This window comes from Solea senegalensis, linkage group LG19 (assembly GCF_019176455.1).
Source record: "Solea senegalensis isolate Sse05_10M linkage group LG19, IFAPA_SoseM_1, whole genome shotgun sequence".
NCBI lineage: Eukaryota > Metazoa > Chordata > Actinopteri > Pleuronectiformes > Soleidae > Solea > Solea senegalensis.
Window position 1 is genome coordinate 423,125 of NC_058038.1, and position 21,309 is coordinate 444,433.

Below are 21,309 nucleotides of genomic sequence, written 5' to 3' on the forward strand. Positions count from 1 at the left end.
GTCAGCTATAACAGCTCGATCTTATTATTGTCATAGAAACTAAGCATATGAATGTGGGTGGGTGTTAAAACTCAATAATAACTGTCAGATTATATTCAACTCTCTGTACTATACTGCAAATGATCTGTCACAACAAGCACGTCTCATATATCTGTACAGAATACAGAATCCTGAGTATTTAAGTCAGACTCCTGCGAATTTAAGCCAGAATCATGAAATTTTAAACCAGAATCATATATATGTATATATATACATACATACATATATATGTGTATATGTATATATATATATATATACATATATATATACATATATATGTATGTATATATATATATATACATACATATATATATATACATATATATGTATATATATATATATATGTATATATATATATATATATACATATATATATATATATGTATGTATATATACATACATATATATATATATATACACATATATACAGTTGAAACCAGAAGTTTACGTACACTATATAAAAAGACACATATGCTTTTTTTCTCACTGTCTGACATGAAATCAGACAATCACATTTCCTGTTTTAGGTCTGTTAGGATTACCAAAAATATTATTTGCAGAATTATTTCAGAATGAAGGATGAACCAGACTTGTGCAAGTCCACAATTCTCTTCTTGATATCTTGTCTGATTTCTTTTGACTTTCCCATGATGTTACACAAAGAAGCAGTGTCTTTCAGGTGTGCCTTAAAATACATCCACAGGTGTGTCTCTAATTAACTCAAATGTTGCCAATAAACCTATCAGAAGCTTCCAAAGACATGACATCTTCATTTGGGCTTTCCCAAGTTGTTTAAAGGCATAATAATCTTAGTGTATGTAAAATTCTGACTTTGAAGAAAGCAAATAGAAATAATTTTGGTAATCCTAACAGATCTAAAACAGGAAAAGTGATTGTCTGATTTCATGTCTGACAGTGAGAAAAAAAGCATATGTGTCTTTTTATATAGTGTTCGTAAACTTCTGGTTTCAACTGTGTATATATAGCCTGATTGGCCTGCTTTGCTGGAGAGAATAAAGATAAACACACTAAAGAAGACAGAATTTATTGAACATATTCTTTTGACAAAGTTCAGTAAAAAGTGCAGTGGGATTATTTGGCCATGCCAGAAAGCCAGCTCAGTTTGAACAGAGACGGAGCTGCTGTGTCCTCGTCCTGATTGGCCAGCTGTCTGAAGAGGCTGCCCGGCCGGAAGCTGTCCTGCACCTGTGCCACAGAGGGGGGAGGAGCCTAAAGGGGCAGGGACGGATGAAGAAAAAAAACACGCATCACACACACACACACTAAAGCTTTTGTGTGTTTATGGTTTCAGAGTTCACAGCCTGACACACACCATACACACACACACACACACAGCACACAGACCAAAAACAAGCAAACACTTTGGATTTGGATCATTTCTTTGTTTTATGGACAACATTAACATTTAACATCCCTATGGACATATTAACCAGGGTTCCCACACCTTGGTTGACATCACACTCAAGCACATTTCAAGGACTTTCCAGGAGAAGCTCTCAAATTCAAGGACCAAATGTGCTGACTCAGATAATGATGGGAGGACAACTTGTAAGAGTTTGATTTACAGCAGCTCTGCTTGTCCACAATCACTTTGATCAAAGTCAGTTTTTGTCATGTTAATTTCTCATACATGACGTTGTTACTCGCTCATTGTTCTGCACAGGACAGAGACAGTGGACAGTGAGTAATGGTGTCTCCACGTTTGTCCTGCGTAGCCTCATCTACGTACATCAAGCAAAGCAGGGCATCAAAGAGTAGGTGGCGTCGTAACAAACAAGTGAGACATTTACCTAAATATCAACTCCACGTCTTTCTTGAACAAATTCAAGCACTTTCAATGACCCTCAATGTCTGTTTAGAGTCAAAACCTTGTTGTTTGTGTTGTTGTCGTTGGGAAGAATAAAGTTAGTCTAAATTTGAATCTGCTATGAGTCAAAGGAAACACACACACTCACACACACACAAACACTACCAACACACACACACACACTCACTACCAATGCACGCACACACTCACTACCAATGCACGCACGCACGCACACAGTCACACAGATATACACAGCGATGAACTTGCCTGTGTGTGTGTGTCTCACACTGAGAAAAGCTGGAGGACAGAGGACATGAAGAGGACATGAAGAATAATGGAGACAGTGAAGTAAAGCTGCAGCCAGCAGAGGGCTGCAGTGAGTGTTACTCACCAGCTGGTCACAACTCCTGGAGGACATCTTTGACTTCCTGTCATTGGACATGCTGAGTGGCAGCAGGCCAAACCTGCAGAGACACCAGATATCAGACAATGACAACGAGACAAACGCTGCTTTGAACCAGTGAGTCACTATGAAGTAGTGGAGAGAAATAAAGGTGGAGACGAATATTTGTTACACAGTGGGAGAATTCTGTGCTGTTAACAGCTTCATAGTTGAAAGCGTCTAAAATGACTGGATCAGACAGGATATGTGTACATACTTGAGTTTGTCATATTGGTATCGCGATATTATGGTATCATTGTATCGTGGTATCATTTTATCGTGCTATTGTGGTATTGTGCTATTGTGGTATCATGGTATTGTGGTATCACAGTATCGTAGTATTGTGGTATCAAGGTATCCTGGTATTGTGGTATTGTGGTATCATAGTATTGTGGTTTTGTGGTATCGTAGTATCATGCTATTGTGGTATCATGGTATCATGGTATTGTGGTATCATACTATCGTGGTATCGTAGTACCGCGGTAACGTGGTATCATGGTATCGTAGTATTGTGGTATCGTGGTATCGTGGCATCATGGTATTGTGGTATTGTAGTATTGTGGTATCATGTATGATGGTATCGTGGTATCATAGTATCATGGTATTGTGGTATCATGGTATTGTGGTATTGTAGTATCGTGGTATTGTAGTATCGTGGTATCATAGTATCATGGTATTGTAGTATTGTGGTATCATGGTATCGTGGTATCACAGTATTGTGGTATGGTAGTATCGTGATATCATGGTATCATGCTACCATATTATCATTGGTATCACGGTATTGTGGTATCGTGATATCATGGTATCATGCTACCATATTATCATTGGTATCACGGTATTGTGGTATCGTGATATCATGGTATCATGCTACCATATTATCATCGGTATCATTGGTATCGTGGTATCATGGTATCGTGGTATCGTGGTATCGTGGTATCATGGTATTGTGGTATTGTGGTATCATGGTATCCCTAAATGGAACAACCCTACAGCTAATCATGTAACCAGCCGCCGCCCTCTAACCATAGTCTGTGATCGATAAATGATTATAAACAAAATATAAGGATGAGGCCTCTGACCGGATCTGGCTGCAGGCCAGTGGCAGGATGTTGTAAGATTCCTGAGAGTTGACACTGCTGCTGCTGCTGCTGCGAGACACAAATTGCTTCTCTGAGGCCGTCAGCAGCCCGAGCAGCACCTGAAACACACAGCACAGACTGTCAGACCCAAACCAGGGCTCACACAGTGAATTCAATTTGATTCAATTCAATTTTATTTGTATAGCGCCAAATCATAACATACATTATCTCAAGGCAATGTACATAGACAACATCAAGGAGAGCAGAGAAACACAACAGTTCACACAATGAGCAAACACTAGGCATCAGTGGAGAGAAAAAACTCCCTCTTAACAGAAGAAGAAATCTCTGACAGAACCAGGCTCACAGATGTGCGGTCATCTGCCTCAACCGGTATATACATATACATATATATATATGTATATGTATATGTATATGTATATATATATACACATATATATATATATATATATACATATATATATGTATATATGTATATACATATATATATGTATATGTATATGTATATACATATACATATATATATATGTATATGTATATACATATACATATACATATATATATACTGTATATATATATGTATATATGTATACATACATACATACATATATATAAATTTATATATATAAAACACATATGAAGTGTTTTTTGTCTTTGATGTGACACAGTAGAGCTCTCTCTCTCATGTGACAACATTAAGATGTCAAATTATAGTTATTTACTTCCATTCCTGAACAGAATTATAAGTGTTAGTGGTTGATTCATGTGTGACTTCTCAGAGAAGTGTATTGAGTGAGGAATAAAGAGGTAAATGATGGGAATCATGTCCTGATTTAAGGTTTGCCTCTCATGTGGACCAAAGTGGTTTCTCTGATGATAAAAGCTTAAAGAACAAAGTACCGAGGTCCTCTGGGACAGACGGCTGAGGTTGGCGTTCAGCAGAGGTGTGAACACGTCCAGGTCAAAGGGGTCGATGAAGCTCTCCAGCCAATCACACACCTCGTGGAATCTGGAAGAGACAGAAAAGGTGATTGAGCTGCTGAACTTTCACCTTTGTTATTCCTGGTGTGAACAAAGTGATCTTATGTTTATAAGATCACCTTGAGCCCAGGTTCTATCAGTGTGTCAGTGTTTTGATTCATGTTTTAATAGCCTCAGCGTCTCCACATGGAAACAGTGTTCTGGGTGAACCTGAGAAAATACTGAGCTGTCAAAGTTAAAGCATTCTTACCAATGTTCAGATACAGACTTTTTATCTTCCTCACACACTGGAATAGTGACTTTAGAGTAAGATTATTATTATTTCATTCATTGTTATTTGTTTCATTTTCTACAGTAGAACGACTTCATAATAACGAAACAAAGCAACTTTTATAGAGACTTGTATACTAAATACTATTTCTTCATTTACTTGATTATTTCAAACCTAAACCTGAGGAAACACAATCTACTTGACAGTGTTTGCACTTTGTGGGAGTTGTGGTTCCGTTGCCGTCTTTGTTTACAGGGTTCCCAAACCTTGGTTTACATCACATTCACAAACTTTTCAGGACCAACTCCCTCAAATTCATGGAGTGAATGTGCTGACTCAGCTCTGCATGTGGACAAGTGATTGTCCTTGGCATATTGGTCAAAGTCTCTTTCTTAACTTTACTCGCTCATTGTTCTGCACAGAATCTCAGAGACACTGCTCGTAATCATGTGGCGTTTTACATAAAGATCAAATTTCCTTCACTTCCTGGTTGACACACTGTTGTAGTTCTGATGATGAGCTGACTGAGTGAAGGAGGACGTGATACCTGGGGTCTGGATGTGAACGAGAGCTCCTGCTCTCCTCCAGTCTGCTGCCCAGCGTGGTGCTGAGGTACCGCAGGTCAAACAGCAGCTGCAGGGCTCGGTTCTGAGTCATGGGAAACACGTCATCCTGCAAAACAAACAGGCACACACGGGAATGAAAAGAATGGGGATTAAGAACATTCCCCTGTAAATTTCCAGAAACATTCCATCTGGATTTATAATGAAAGTGAGTGGAAATCATGGCTGAAACGATTTAGTTGAGTCATCAGCAGAGACATGTATGCCTCAGCAGCCCTGCAGTCAGTCATGGTCTATATTTACAGTCTACAGTTTATATTCACCCATTCACACAGCTCATCCATGTGCAGTGTGTTTGTACTGGAACATTAACGTCAACACTAATGTGAACAACACATTTTACTGTACATTTTAGGTGCAGTTATTTTCACTTGGCAGAAAGTGACTCGAATTATGGGAAGGGATGAATAAGGTGAGGGACTACACCAGGAACTGTTTCTAAATTTATAAACTGTACCTTTAAGCATGTTCTAATTATTATGATGTGAGCGTGTGTGTGTGTGTGTGTGTGTTACCTTGGTGTGGTCCTGCTGTGACAGGCTGTGGTAATGATGCAGAGCTCCTGTCAGACACGTCTGCAGCAGCTCGTGCTGCGTGAGCCGAGGCAGAGCGTGACCCCCCACCCTGTTCACCTCCACACACAACTGGAACAGCAGCGACTGCACAAACCACGACGGCTGCAGACACACAACATTTACACATTTGTGAGTGTGAGTGAGTGTGTGTGTGTGTGTGTGCGTTTGTGTGAGTGTGTGTGTGTGAGTGTGTGTTGTGTGTCACCTCCACACACAACTGGAACAGCAGCGACTGCACAAACCACGACGGCTGCAGACACACAACATTTACACATTTGTGAGTGTGAGTGAGTGTGTGTGTGTGTGTGTGCGTTTGTGTGAGTGTGTGTGTGTGAGTGTGTGCATTTGTGTATTAAGAGGGAGTTTTTTCTCTCCACTGATGCCTAGTGTTTGCTCATTGTGTGAACTGTTGTGTTTCTCTGCTCTCCTTGATGTTGTCTATGTACAGTGCCTTGAGATAATGTATGTTATGATTTGGCGCTATACAAATAAAATTGAATTGAATTGAATTGAATTGAATTGAATTGAATTGAATTGAGGGCCACACGGTGATGTAGTGGTTAGCACTCTCGCCTTGCAGCGAGAAGACCCGGGTTCGAGCCCCGGTTGGAACAAGGGCCTTTCTGCATGGAGTTTGCATGTTCTCCCCGTGTGTGCGTGGGTTCTCTCCGGGTTCACCGGCTTCCTCCCACAGTCCAAAAACATGCAATGTGGGGATTAGGTAAATTGGACACTCTAAATTGACCGTAGGAGTGAGTGTGAGAGTGAATGGTTGTTTGTCTCTATCTGTGTGTGGCCCTGCGATGGACTGGCGAACTGTCCAGGGTGTACCCCGCCTATCGCCCGATGAAGCTGAGATTGGCACAGCACCCCCCGCGACCCTCTGGTGGAGGATAAAGCGGTTAGATGATGATGATGATGATGACTGAATTGAATTGAATTGCGTATGCCAAAGAAGGTTTAAACAAGCTACAACAGCACATAACTTGACATATACTAAAACGCCTTAACCGCGTGGCCTACACCTGCATAAAGACTAAAAAACATGCTTGCGATAGGCGTGCGTACAGACACGCGTACACCAAATAATGGTCTTGCAACTGAACTGCGTTCTGTCCACATGAGCGTCGTGGAGCAGGAGCGGCAAGAGAGAACTGAAATGATTTGATATACTTATGTTAATTAAACAGTTTTAAGTTTAAAGAAATAATTCATTTCTATTGAGTTATAAATGAAAAAATAAATGAATGGGCTTTTATCTGTAATTTTAAAAGCGGATTGAATTTCTGTTCGTCAATGAACACATTTTCTCACTTGTTAGAATTCATATTTTGCTTCCTCATCACTTGTATTCACATTACACATCTAATTATTTTCACTTTGTACTTTGATTATGGAAATTATATGTAAATGAATTATGACCACTATGGTATTTCTCTACATTATTTCTGCTGGTTTGAGTGTTAATGATAAATTGATAAAAAATAGAAGTGGTGGGGTCAAAACTGTTGATCATAAATAGTGCTGAGGACGTATTTGACGCCTATGGTCCCACATGTGGTGATGTGGGCATTTAATAATTGTGAATTATGGTCATAATGCCCGTCTGTCCATTGAAAGAGAATGACTTTACACGTTAGAGGTTTGATGTCATCGCATAGATGCTGTACATGCGTTTTTAGTATTTAGTGTGCTGGCATTAAATGCGTCCCATACACATACACACACAACTGGAACAGCAGCGACTGCACGAACCATGACGGCTGCATACACACAACATTTACAGTAGATGTGTGTTGGAGGAGGCGGTGTCATCGAGCAGCCAACTCACCTGCACAGGCAGACGGATTTTGGACGTGACGCTGCTTCCAGACTCCGCCTCTTCCTGTATCTCCAGGTCCTCCCAGTTTGTTGCCGTGGTGAGGATGACTCCGGCAGACTGTGAGTGCAGCACCATGCCAAACTTATCCAGCAACACCTGTGACCACACAACACACCACAACTCAACCATTTCATCTGTGACTGTCTTAACATGCGGGTGTAAAATGGAAATTTACCAGAAATATACAGTGAGTTTCCAAGGGAACTTTGGTTTGGGAATTTTGGAAATATTCAAAACAGGAAACTTTCTATTAATTAAGAATTTACTGGAAAGTTTGGATCATTTAACTGTGCAAAGTGTGGGGAAATAAGATGTGAGCTCTAGAAAGAAAGGCTTTGTAAAAATGAAAGCAATAAGATCTATAAATGTCCACGTGTCCAAGTGTCCTACTGTTTTCTACTGTGGTCTATGGAAAATTGCTTTCTGGGCCACATGAGTATGTTGTGTTGCAGCTGTATTGTACTGAATGAGCAGATCAGTGATTTTACATTTTAGCCACGGCTGCCTCCATTATTAAGTTTCCAATTAGAAAAGGTTGTCAAACGCTGAGATAAAGTAGTTAACATACATACAGTATAACATTATACTAACTCACTATAATACGTGCATATTCTTCTTCCCCCTCACTGTTGTAAAAACTCTGACACTCCTGCCTCTATGGGCAAACACCAGCTGTGGAGCCTGTTCCATGCTTCTTGTTTTTCAGTTCTTGACGTCTGAAAAAAGCCCTTCACTGTCTACTCGTGCGTCATTTCCTCTCACAACAGTTTTCTCTGCTTTTTCTTCATGTGAGCCATGATGAACGTCCAAAATAAGACCAGATCTTACAGCTGGTACCTGCGTGTACCTGCGTGTACCTGCATGTACCTGCGTGTGCCTGTGTGTACCTGCATGTACCTGCGTGTACCTGCGTGTACCTGCGTGTACCTGCGTGTACCTGCGTGTACAGTGCCTTAAAGCAATTCGTGTTTCTTGCGAGACTCAAGACCTCCTGATTCTGAGGACTCTGGGTTGTGGCCCTGATCTTACAAGGCAGGTTTTCCCCTAACAGACAGTAGAGGGCAGTGGAGACAAAACATTTAAAATTCCAATGACTCTGAAGCTGTTAAATGAGGGTAAAAGTCCTGCATAGCTCCACTTTAAGTGGCTAAAACCTGCTTGCTGTTTCCTTCTTGCTTCAAAAACCTGAACGCCATATTAAAAACCTTTAATATGAAAAGAATGAAACTCCAGTCAAACTCATATCAACAAACACTACTTCACAGATCAGTCACGTGAGAAACACAAACATAGCCAATAACAACGCTCTCAATACTATTCAGCGTAGCTAACAATGTGCTAACTGCGTACAGTACGCCCCCTACATCCCAGCCCCCCTACATCCCAGACTAAACTGAGTTGGACTAAATCCTCTAGTCCATGGAAGGCACCAACAATCTAACCTTGGAGAGGGCGGAGCTCCAGATGCGGTAAGCCTCCATGCTGCAGTTGAGAAGCTCGTCCTTTAGCCCTGCCCACTTGGTCTGGGCAGGGCTGACTTCTGTAGCTGGCCTGGCTTTTCCCAGCTTCTTGGTTTGCCTCGGGGCTTTGACCCTGGCCTCAGAGCCGCTCTGCTTTCCCAGGATGCAAAGCTTCAGGTTAGGACAGAGCTCACCCATGGACTGGCACAGCCTGGCCATGAAGAGGACGGCACTGAGGCGGGAGGGGCTGGGGTCGGGTGAGGCCGTGGCCAGCTCTGCATGGATGGAAGACAGGATGTGGTGGACACAGGTCAGGGAGCCTCCACGCAAACACTCCTCCACAGCCGGAGAGTCCATGAAGCGGTTAAATGAGGAGGGTGATGAGGCGTCAGCAGGGACTGAGTCTGAGCCTGTACAATACACATGATCATCATTTACCAGCAGCTGGTCACAATCAGCCAGTTTACACTTACACTAGAGGGAAAACACATGTTAGAACAAGTTAGAAACATTAGCATGTTAATAATAGAAAGTGACTCAGTAAGAAAAGGATGATGTTTAGGAATCATGTGAGATAAATGTGAGATTAACGTGAGATAAACGTGACATTAATGTCACAGACAGTGGACTGATGAGAAAACTATTACTGGTTAAGGGTTAGGCATTAACTGGTTATGGTTAAGGGTTAGGCATTAACTGGTTATAGTTAAGGGGTTAGGCGTTAACCGGTTACGGTTAAGGGTTAGACATTAACCCTAACCCTAACTAACCCTGGGTTACCCTAACTAGCGCTGGGTAACACTAAACACAACCGACTACAATAGAGGACATCCAGCTGCTCCTTTTTCCTCCTTTGTTTGGCAATTTATCTTCAATTTCACCTCATTTTTCCACTGGACTTTTAAACTCTTAAAAGGTCTGAAATGACTTTTTACACATTCCTGTTCAAACTAAAAGTTTAAAGTGTTCTGACCAGTGGGAATAGAGGATGCACCTTACCTGTATCCTGGGAGGGAAGGTAGAACTGAAGGTCCTCCAGCCTGGCCTTCAGCTTTGCATCCATGGAAGAGCAGAAGTTCTGGACACAAGGTGTCAGGGCCTGGGTCTTCATGGCCAGGCCACTCCTCTGCTGCTGCTGCCTGCGCTGGGACACACTGATCCACCCCGCATCACTCAGCAGGTCACCTGGAGACTCGGACCAGAGGAACGAGGCGACGTCCACCTCATACTGAGCCTTGCGGTTGCAGCTAGGGTTTGTACCTGCAGGGCTTTGGGTGGTCTGACCCTCCAGGTCCCTCACTGCTGAGACAAGGTGCTGGACAGAACTGGACGAGATGGCCTCAGTTTCCTCTTTGGTGATGGCCTTGAGGAATAAGAGGAAGGAAATATTGAAGGAATATGAAGACAGGACTGTAACTGTAATGAGGTTAATAAAGAACTTCCTCAGTTAAACTTTTCATGAGTTCAGAGAAACAACTTGTTTGCAGCTTTATATCCTCACATCTAAAAATATCCAGATGATATTTAGAAGCCTTTCACAAATATTGATTTGATTTATATCGTGAGTAAATTCATGTGAAATGATGTCAAAAAAGTACATTGTCATAACATTTGTTTCCATGTGGCTCAGCTCTACTAAACACTCGAGACAAACAAGGAAAAGGAACGCCAACCTGCAGGCGCTGAAGGAAAAGCTGCTGAAGGAAGTTGTCCCAGACAGCCAGGGGGCGCTCCAGGAGCCGCTGGCACACCACGCCCCAGTGCTGACTGATGCAGTCAGTGGAGAGGAGGTCCCATACAGCGTCTCTGATGGCCGCCAGCCCCTTCAGGCTTTTCACATAGACCAGGAGGCTGCCAACGCCACGGCAGATGTCCTCCTTACACCTGAGAACAGCCGTGTGTGATTATCAGCACATGACTGAACGCTGGTCAGACGTGTGCAATACATGTGACGCTCAAGCATGTTTTCCGTCAAACCTCAAAAGCCCCACACACACACACACACACACACACGCACGCGCACGCACACACACACACACAGTGTATGTTCTAGATTTCCCATCCAGGATTTTTACAACCATGAGGAAAACATGAGATTTGTGCATGCATTTGTGTCCTGACAGGTTCCATGTCTGTATGTGTAACGTGTCAAAGGAAAGCACTTACGTGTTGATCCACTGCTGCAGCGTGTCCCGCAGCTGCTCTCTCTGGATTGGCTGAGCCAGGGTGCGGAGGGCGGGCTGGAACTCAGTGATGGAGGGAGGCAGGTGCTTGAACCAGCCTCCTGTGCTCTTCTCTTCCTGCAGCACCTTCCGGACTTTAGCTGAGGAGGCAAGATGAGAGGGAGGGGGGAGAGTTCAGTACAATAACATAATCTCTCTTTTAATCCAAGGATGGACTATGCCTACACAAGCTCTAACATGGCTGCCGGTGGGTTAGGGCTTTATCTGCATCATCTTTTGTTGTTAGACTGACTTTTTCATTAGAGAAACTTCTTTGTATTTTATGGCACACACACAGCTGTTGATCCACTGCTGCCTTCATCACAAAGTTCAAATGTCTTATTTGGTGACTTTGGGATTTGAAATCTTTCATAGACCAGCAGCGCCCGCGTCCATTTGAGCGAGGAGCTCTATAAATGCTGATTTCCTCTATGGACTTTGGTGCAGCAAAGTAAGCAGTGAGATCTATTAACAGCCAATTTATTCATATTACATATCATCAGCAGGTGTAGCTGTCTTTAGCTGAGTCTCTGTCATTTTAGAAGCTGTCAACAACAATCATTCTCCAACTCTCCAACCTACAACATGTTCCTCCTACAGCCTGTGCAGAGTAAGGCATGTGATATTATAAGATTTCTGAACTGAGTATCATCAGTGTCTAATCCAGTCCAGACCTGCAGGACTGATGGAGGTCACATTCTCGAGGATAGAGAAGAGCATGCCGCAGCTCAGAGCGCCTTCTGCAGGCCTGGGGACTCTCTCTGGGGGCAGGTAGAAGACAGCGTAGGCCTGGAACAGGGTGGTGACCAGCAGCTCCACCAGGCTGCACACCTGCGCCTTGATCCCTGCACCTGGATAACAAAAATAATCACACATCACTTTACTGATGGTGACAACAACATTAAAACTAGGCGTAGGAATGACAGTATCACTGATGCCATAATTCATCTGTTAATCGATGAAAATGTTGATCAACATGCTGATGTGTCGTTAGGTCCACAAACCTCAATGATTCATTTGTTAAATGGAGCAACAATAGCCCTAAAGAGTTCTAATCATTCAAAAACTACCTTCTGTCTTTTCTCTAGTTTTATTTGGAACAACAGGAAGCCAGGACTGAGCTTATACTTACCTCATGATAGGGGAGGTTACAGTTGGTATTACTGGGCTGCCCCAGGTCAGGGCTTTTCTGTAGTTTTCTAAAGATTTGTTCTTGCCCTGGTTAGAAATTGAAAAGGTTTGGTACTGAAGAGCTGATTATATTCAGCATCTGTCAGGAAATAAAGGAAAAGTATTACTAATCCTTTTGTAAAAGACTTGATTGTTGTTTGGCACGTGGAATGTTGGATGGCAATAATGACATGGCTTTTAAAACAGTAAAACTACAGGATGTATATGAGAATGTACCACAGAAATGAGAAGCTTTATCCTGGCTCACTTAAACAAGTCAGTGCAACAACCTTCACTCTCACAGCAGAAGACTGAGAATCATAAGGACAACTGGGAAAGTGGATATGATTATTCTCATTCTGCCGTATATTCAAGATCTTCAAAGTGTTTATACAAAAGTGTTTAAACAAAACTCAATAAAACAAAAAAACACTCAAAATGGTTGCAGATGAATTAAGTAACCCATTAATAATCTGTTGCAGTGCGATATTCAAATACTAAATATTCAAATAGCATTTTTGCTACAAAGGTCTGTCATAGTAAGTGGACTGAACTGTGTTTCATAAAGAATCAATAGCAGCAGCTAATGAACCCATGACTGTGAGACGGCTGATCAGCCATCGATCACAGACGTTTGAATGTCTGAATCATGGATCAGTGGTAGGACAGAATGTGAAGGCATGTTATACAGCGCACATGCACAGCACATGCTGCCAGCTTTACTTTAGTTTAGTTGACAGGGACCATGTACAGAACCAGGTCTTTACCAGGGACCATGTACAGAACCAGGTCTTTACCAGGGACCATGTACAGAACCAGGTCTTTACCACATGAACACAAAAACAATTTTCAAAATGTTGACAAGATTACGTTTTATTTAACATCTGTTTAACTTATAACATGAAAGAGCAAGGCCTTGGTCGTTGTGTACTTTTCCAACATGACAATGATCCTAAACACACATCGAAGGCCACTGTTCACTGATTTCTGAAGAAGAACAGGGTAAAAGTGGCCAGGTATGTCTCCTGATCTGAACCTAATTGAACACCTATGGGGAATTCTGAAGAGACAAGTTGAGGATCACTCTCCATCCAGCATCCAGTCTCTAAAAGAGATAATTCTTGAAGAACGGAAAAAGATTGATGTAGCAAATATGTTTCCAACTTGTTCATTCCATGCCTAGAAGACTTGGTGCTGTCATTAAAAATCATGGAGGCCATACAAAGTACTAGATTTAGTAGTTTTTGTTGTGGGGTGTACTCATTTTTGTGTCGCCCTTATTTGAGTAAAACTGAAAAATGTGTAATCTAAGTTATATTATTAACCTTACTTTCATGTTATAAGTTTAACAGATGTTATATTAAAATTGTTTTTGGTACTTTTCAAAGGGGGTGTACTCATTTACACTGAGCACTGTAAGAAACAAACATCATACAAAACGCATAATAAATGTGGTGTTCTATATACAAGATCAATGATCACATGATTGATTCTCTTTCAGCCGTGTCTTCAGAGACATTTTAAAACTGTTAAAAGTCACTAATACGAGTGGGATTGAGTTCCATTTTCCAGTTGCTTGGAATGAAAATGCTGAAAATCCTAAATCTGGTGCAACAATGGCCTCTCACTGAGGCCCTGGATCCCCTTACATTGTCCCTGGAGTGACACACAGTGTTTGAGTGGTGGTGGTGCAAGGTCATGCATCAATGTGTACATCAAGCGCATGTCAGCAAAAAACAGAAAACTGCTTCAGGTCAACAGGTTGTGCTTTTTTATAATGGTACAGTGATGGTAGCATGTTGTTTTTATCAAGAACGTTCACAGCCTGTTTGTAAAGGGTGGACAGGGTTTCAGCGTAGTCACACCTGCCTGGGACCAGGGGATCATTGAATGCATAAACAATTTAGAAGCATGCATAGCTAATTGATGCTTAATATGTCTAAAATGAATTCAACTAGCTCTGACATTTCTGGATATCACTGTAATATGCTTTTTAAAAGATAATTAGAATCAATGATTATGGTCACCAGGTCATGTTAATCCCTTCTCTAAGTTGTTGCTGTGCATTTATGAATACCAACTGTTTTACTTACATTGAGAGTCAGACAGTCTGTGATTGTGTGTAGTACTGCAGTGAGTCCTGATGCAGCCTGATTTGTATCCTTAGCATGTGTAGATAACGGTGTCGTCAGCATACATTTCTACAGAGGCAGGTAATTAATGTATAAGCTAAATAAAATTGATCCTGAAATTGATCCCTGTGGGACTCCAATGGTGCTATTAGCAAAACAAGAGCATGCATCATTAATTCTGGTGCACTGCTTTCTTGAATCTAAATAAGATTCCATCCGTGAAAAGTTAAACTTGGACAAGAGAACATTATGATTTACAGTGTCAAAAGCTTTTTTAAAATCAGAAACAGCACCAACAACACCTCCATGATCAAGGCTGGATTGAATTTGCTCAATAAAACAGCAGTTTGCTGTCCCTGTTGAATGATTTGTCTTGAATCCAAATAGCATAGAATGCAGTGGGAAATGGCCTTGATTTAAGTCAGCTAGTAACGTCAGTTACATCATTGCTGACTACCAGGCAACAGGGGAAACAACTATGTTTAATTCACAGATTAACCAGATGTGTAATTGGAGTAGAGAGGATGTTTTTATACTTCCCCACTTTAGCCTTACTGTTCATAAACTGGTGTATGGTTTTAACTACAGATGGTTCTGTCACCTCAGAGAAGATTATCATTTGCCGGTGTAATGCTCTTCTCTCTAGGAACAAAGCTTTTTGCCAATCAATAAAATAAGTATGAAACACAGAAGAGAGCTTAACTATATCCTGAGTTAAGGTCCCCTGCACTAGTAGTTCAAACCCTTTATCTCTATTATTATTATTATTATTGTTGTCCTTTTTTAATACCCTGTTAATGTGTCTGCTGTGACCTTTGGAATCATTGATGATATTGATAAAGATGCTTTAGACTTTCTCAATTCTCTCACAACTTTATGACGTCATTGTTGGAAAGTTCTCCTATCATGAGCTAAACCCAACTTAACTGCACTTTTTAATGCTTCAATCAGGCCCATACCTGTTAATTCAGCCAGGGTAAGAGTGAGTGATATTTTTACTGAATTCACTTTTAACTCGATCTATCGTGGTCATTAAGCTCTTAGAAGCATCGTCAAGGTTATCAAGGTTAAGGAGAGTTGTTTAAAGCCCTTTTAGTTTCCCATACTTAAACCTTTGTTTTGTTAGCTTCCTTCATATAAAGGTGTTACAAAGACAAGAGTACCGTGCTGTGGTTGGTTGAGCAGCTGATGGATAGAGGCTTTCCGGGCCAGCAAGAAGTCAGCCAAGGCCTGTCGTGGTGAGCTGTCCTCCAGCAGCATGGTGGACACCAGGGCCTCGGCGATGGCCTGGTCCGACACAGCGCGTCCTCGCAGCAGAGACCTGCTGTCTAGCAGAATGGTGGACCTGCAGAGAGACAGGCTGATGTTCACTAACTTAACTTAACATTCATATGGATTTGTGTTTGTTTGTTTGGAAGATCCCATGACAATTCAGAAAATCTTTTAAATATAAGCCATTTCCACATCTTTTAACTGTCTGCTAAAGCTACTAGCTAAGCTAACAGCTGAGTCTGCAGATGTAACATTGTTCTCTATGGTGTAGAACATTGCTATGTTTAATGTCTACAGTAAGTGCTGCTAACTTAAAGTTAAAGTGGCAGTGTTTGTACGGTGTGTACGGTGCCAGCGATGTCGGGGAGTGCTCAACAAGTCTCGACTACAAATGAAAGCACCAACACTTTTCAGATGTTTTAAAGTTGGCTCAGAAGGACGGTTTAGATTGTTATCACCTTAGCACTACCAGTGAAGTAGGGCTGTAATAATATGCATTATGAAACCGAAATCGCAACACTCAGATCCACAAATCCTGTGTCGCGGTGTGAGAAGGCAGAATCGCAACACACCCCTTCCAACTCCCAGAGTTATCCCTCCCGTTCAGATCCAATGAATCATGCGACGCCTGCCTACAAAAATTGAGCTAGTTGAAGAAGAACGTGAGGAAACATGGCAACCAACCCAGAAATAGCGGACCCTCCCTCTTCATTTAAGTCAGCAGTATGGCAACATTTCATCTTCCCGGTGGAGATAAAGTACGGCAATCGTGTAGTGGACAAGACCCACACAATTTGCCATAAGTGCTTTAAGAAGCTTCCTCAAGTGAAGGGCAACACAACCAACATGCAGATGCCTATCCTAAGGCAGCATCCAGAAATCAATTTAGCTACAGCACAGAAAACAACCCAGCAGCGGCAGCCTACACTGCCTAGTTTATTCCAAGCAAAGTTTCCAGCGAATTCAGATCGAGCACAGAAAATTACAAATGCAATTGCAATTTTTATGGCACTGGATATGTGACCCTTTTCGGTTGCCGAAAACGAGGGGTTCAAGTATTTACTCAGTGTGCTCGAGCCCTGTACTACCAAGCCGGGCACATTTCTCGCCAAATGTGCTACCAAAACCTCTAGAGAAAACAAAGGCTAAAGTGGAGGAAGGGTTGAGTACTGCTGAATCCATCGTAATTACCACAGATGGATGGACGTCCCGTGCCACAGACAGCTACATGACCATAGCCACACACTATGTTACGAGTAATTGACAAACAGCAAACCACGTCCTCCAAACACGCCCGGTGTATGAGAGCCATACAAGCGACCATTTATCAGGAATACTAAAAGAGGCTGTGATAGATTGGAAGATTAACAGATCAAACATCCCCGTTCCCGTGACAACAGATAACGCCAGAAACATTGCCAATGCTGTCGAAGCGGCCAGATTTTCACCGCATATACGCTGCTTTGCTCACACTGTTAATCTGGCTGCGCAGAGAGGGATGGGCGTTCACCACTGTGTTGAAGGAGAAACAGGTGATGCTACAGCTGCCCTTACACAAGCTGGTCCAGGATGTGGCTACTAGGTGGAACTCTAGCCACGACATGCTCGAGCGCTACCTTGAGCAGCAGGCTGCTGTTTTCTCTGCATTAACAGACAAGAGTGTCAAGAAGTACATTAAAGACATCGTAACTCTGTCTGATGATGATGTGAAACTAGCTGAGGACGTGGTCCAGGTTCTTAAACCTTTGAAAACTGTGACAACCCTCATGAGCACTGAGCAGATGCCAACTATTTCAATGATCGTGCCATTGAAACACAGAATCCTGGCCTCCATGAAGCACAGTGGCTCTGACTCAACAGTAGTGAAAGACATCAAAGCTGCTATTGCACATGACTTCGAGGACAGATACCCTGATACGGATAGGGCACTAATTCAGTTTCTTCATATTAGCACTGCACTTGACCCCCGTTTCAAATCTCTACCTTTCCTTGATGAGACCACCCATGACACAATCTTCAAGAGTCTGACTGAGAGAATTCTGGACGATTGTTCACAGACTGTTCAGGTATTTGATTGTTTTAATATTAATATAATTATATAAAGTGCTGTGTAAATCAGTTAGGCCTATGTATTTAAAGTATAGTCAGATAATAAATGCTTAACTTTATTAAATTAGCTTCATTCGTATCTAACATTATGCAGTAATTGTGTTATGGATTTTGATGAGACAGAGGAGCATTCAGAGATAGCCTCCAGCAGCAGTGACTGTCCTCCTCCAGTCAAAAGAGCACCAATGGCTGAACTGTTTGGAGACATCTTTCCAACGGAACAGGCATCATCATCTAAGTCTTTGTCTGAAGTGGTGGATGAGGAGGTGCAGCATTACAGAGCAGTGCAGAGCCTCTCAGTAGAGTCTAATCCACTTGTGTGGTGGAAGGACAACCAGAACCAGTTCCCCCATTTAGCCAAATTGGCTAAAAGTTACCTTGGAATCCCAGCCACATCTGTCCCCAGTGAGAGACTGTTTTCTACTGCAGGTGACATTGTCACAACACAGAGAGCAAGCCTCTCAACAAACAATGTTGACATGATGGTGTTTCTGAAGAAGAATTTTCAACTCCCTTAAATCAACTCCACAACGAGTTTGGTTTTCTTAAGAGAAAGAAGTTGTTTATTTGTTTCATGTTTACTTACTTGATTTGTGGTTTGCAGCACAGGCAGTGAGCCTCAGTTACCTCAGTGTGAAACACTAGCCATTTAATTTACTTTGTAAATGTTTTCAACATGCTCGAATCATATCCACAGTGGAGTTTAGTTCTGTTCGTTTTTCAACAGTATTTTGTTGAGTCAAATTGGGACTGCATGAATCATGGTGTTAACCTACAGAATCTCTACCACCATGAGAGAGAAAACTTACATAAGTACCTAAAGTGCCCGGTGGTGGCTACCTGGCGGACCAGAATAGGGAAGCGGGCCAGGACGGGGCTGTAGTGGCCCCCTCTTGCGTTGTCCAGCTGCAACAGACTGTGCAGGTGGCAGCACAGCAGGTACAGCTGGGTGGCCTGTAGGTACTGCGACGCCTCCATGGCACTCCAGATGCGCTCTGGGATCTCCAACAGGAGCTTTATCTGGGCTGCCATGGTGTAGAACTTATCCTGCCACTGCCTCTGGTTCTGCAGCAGAGTGACACAGACAGCACACGTAAAAATATCACTGTCACACACCAGTCAGTGTACATTAGTACATTAAGATTAGTTATTTGAAATACTTTGCGCCACAAAATACACAAAAGGCAGCAGCTGTGGAGCAGCTCATAAAACATGGACTGTGGTTTACAAAGCAACACAAACTTACTCTAATCTAAGTTAATTTCCTATGGGACAGCAGTAACTCCAATAAAGACCATGTTGAATCCCTCAGGGCTAACTATTAAATGACATCGTCAACATTTCTGAGCTATATCAGAGGTCTGAACTGCTCACGTTACCTCACAACTGAGCAGAAGCTCAGGAGCTGATATTGAGATATAGATTATACATACATATATATATATATAGATATACACATACATATAGATATACACATACATATATATACACATACATATATATACACATACATATAGATATACACATACATATATATATACATAAAGATATATTGATGTTGCTAAGGAGAAACGTGGACTTTTTAAGGTAATATTAGCAGAACATAAACATAAAAACCTGCTCAAAATGAACTTGCCTACGAATACAACAGATATTCTAAATTAACACATTTACAGCAGAGGGCGCTATGAGCACAGCTTGGCCTGTACCTCACATTGTTTTGAGTTGACTCTATTAAGATATATATATATATATACACAGTTGTGCTCATAAGTTTACATACCCTGGGAGAATTTATGATTTCTTGGCCATTCTTCAGAGAATATGAATGATAACACAAAAACCTTTCTTCCACTCATGGTTAATGGTTGTGTGAAGCTATTTATTGTCAAACAACTGTGTTTACTCTTTTTAAATCAAAATGACAAAAGAAAGTACCCAAATGACCCTGATCAAAAGTTTACATACCCCAGTGACTTTGACCTGATAACATGCACAAAAGTTGACACAAACAGGTTTGAATGGCTAATCAAGGTTCTCATTCTTTCCTGTGACCTGTTTGGTTGTAATTAGTGTGTGTGTATAAAAGGTCAGTGAGTTTCTGGGCTTCTGACAGACCATTGCATCTTTCATCCATGTTTCTGGATTCTTAGTCATGGGGAAAGCAAAGGAATTGTCAAAGGATCTGCGAGAAAAGGTAATTGAACGGCATAAAACAGAAAAGGGATATAGAAAGATATCCAAGGAATTGAGAATGCCAATCAGCAGTGTTCAAACGCTGATTAAGAAGTGGAAAATGAGGGATTCTGTTGAAACCAAACAGGTAGACCAGCAAAGATTTCAGCCACAACTGCCAGGAAAATTGTTCGAGATGCAAAGAAAAATCCACAAATAACTTCAGTATACAACTATATATATATATATATATATATATATATATATATAAAAAAAATAGTATGTGTATATATATATGTATGTATACGCGGATTCAACGTGGTCTCTACTGAATTCTATCATTGGCAGCTGGTATCTCTTTGACAGCTAACCGGAAATAGAAGGACTAGTTTACTGAAAAGCTGGACACTCTCTGGTATCATAGCTGTGCATCGGTCTGTCCACGCCGAACTAGTCTAAACTTCACTCTCTGACACACCGCATACAAAACAAGAATATCGCTGAGGTTACTGGTGACGAGTCACTTGTAAAAGAATAAAGTGCCAAGTGAGGTTTGGTTTTTCAGGTTGTCTCACCTCCTCCTTTCTGCAGCTGCTCACGGCGGCTCTGCCTTGTTTCAGACCGTGACAGTACTGGTGCATGTCCTGGATGGACAGGACCACGCTCTCCGAGCACTGCCTCATCTCTCCGATGGTGTCGGCGGCATCGATGAGGTCCCGGTACCGCTCCCCGACCATCTGCCTCAGCTCCTCCTTCTTCTGTTCGATCTCCCCGCGGACTTTTTGCTCGATCCGACGGATCTCGTCTGTGTTGTAGCGCTCGAAGAGAGCAGCCGAATTCTTAATCTCTGAAACCCGCAGGGACAGCGCTGGGTCGTTGGCCATCGCTGCGCCAGAACCAGAACAACAACAACTTCAGCCGCTGAAGGGACTCCACCAACCCGGAAGACAAACGGATATGCACTTCCGGCCTCCACGTCACTATAGGAGTGACGCAGTAGAAAATACCGCGTTCATTGGTTAATAAAT

General features: G+C 41.9%; 1 protein-coding gene across 4 annotated transcripts; it reads right to left on the reverse strand.

The window, feature by feature from the left end:
- Window positions 1–1,068: 1,068 nt before the first annotated feature.
- cog1 (component of oligomeric golgi complex 1) lies at window positions 1,069–21,232 on the reverse strand. 4 transcript variants are annotated; one of them, XM_044051241.1, is made up of 16 exons: window positions 20,857–21,232; window positions 18,924–19,171; window positions 15,889–16,070; window positions 12,098–12,274; window positions 11,368–11,524; window positions 10,875–11,085; window positions 10,201–10,564; window positions 9,184–9,611; window positions 7,691–7,837; window positions 6,065–6,109; window positions 5,800–5,916; window positions 5,209–5,333; window positions 4,310–4,418; window positions 3,389–3,507; window positions 2,259–2,331; window positions 1,069–1,269 (listed from the first exon to the last, which is right to left on the reverse strand). In XM_044051241.1, the coding sequence occupies exons 1-16, from the start codon at window positions 21,163–21,165 to the stop codon at window positions 1,132–1,134; spliced, it is 2,949 nt and encodes a 982-aa protein (XP_043907176.1). In that variant the 5' UTR covers window positions 21,166–21,232; the 3' UTR covers window positions 1,069–1,131. The 4 variants fall into 4 exon arrangements, with proteins under 4 accessions (XP_043907176.1, XP_043907179.1, XP_043907178.1 ...); XM_044051242.1 differs by lacking the exon at window positions 1,069–1,269 and adding an exon at window positions 2,135–2,164; XM_044051244.1 differs by lacking the exon at window positions 6,065–6,109 and having other exon boundaries at window positions 5,800–5,961.
- Between the last annotated feature and the right edge of the window lie 77 nt (window positions 21,233–21,309).

Bases quoted from the DNA above. Each gene is read 5' to 3' on its own strand.
- cog1 (XM_044051244.1), bottom strand. From the start codon at position 21,165: ATGGCCAACGACCCAGCGCTGTCCCTGCGGGTTTCAGAGATTAAGAAT. The intron at 16,071-18,923 runs GTACTTATGTAA...GTCTCTCTGCAG, and splicing joins GCCACCACCGGGCACTTTAG to GTCCACCATTCTGCTAGACA. The intron at 11,525-12,097 runs GTCTGGACTGGA...TTGCCTCCTCAG, and splicing joins GACCTCCATCAGTCCTGCAG to CTAAAGTCCGGAAGGTGCTG.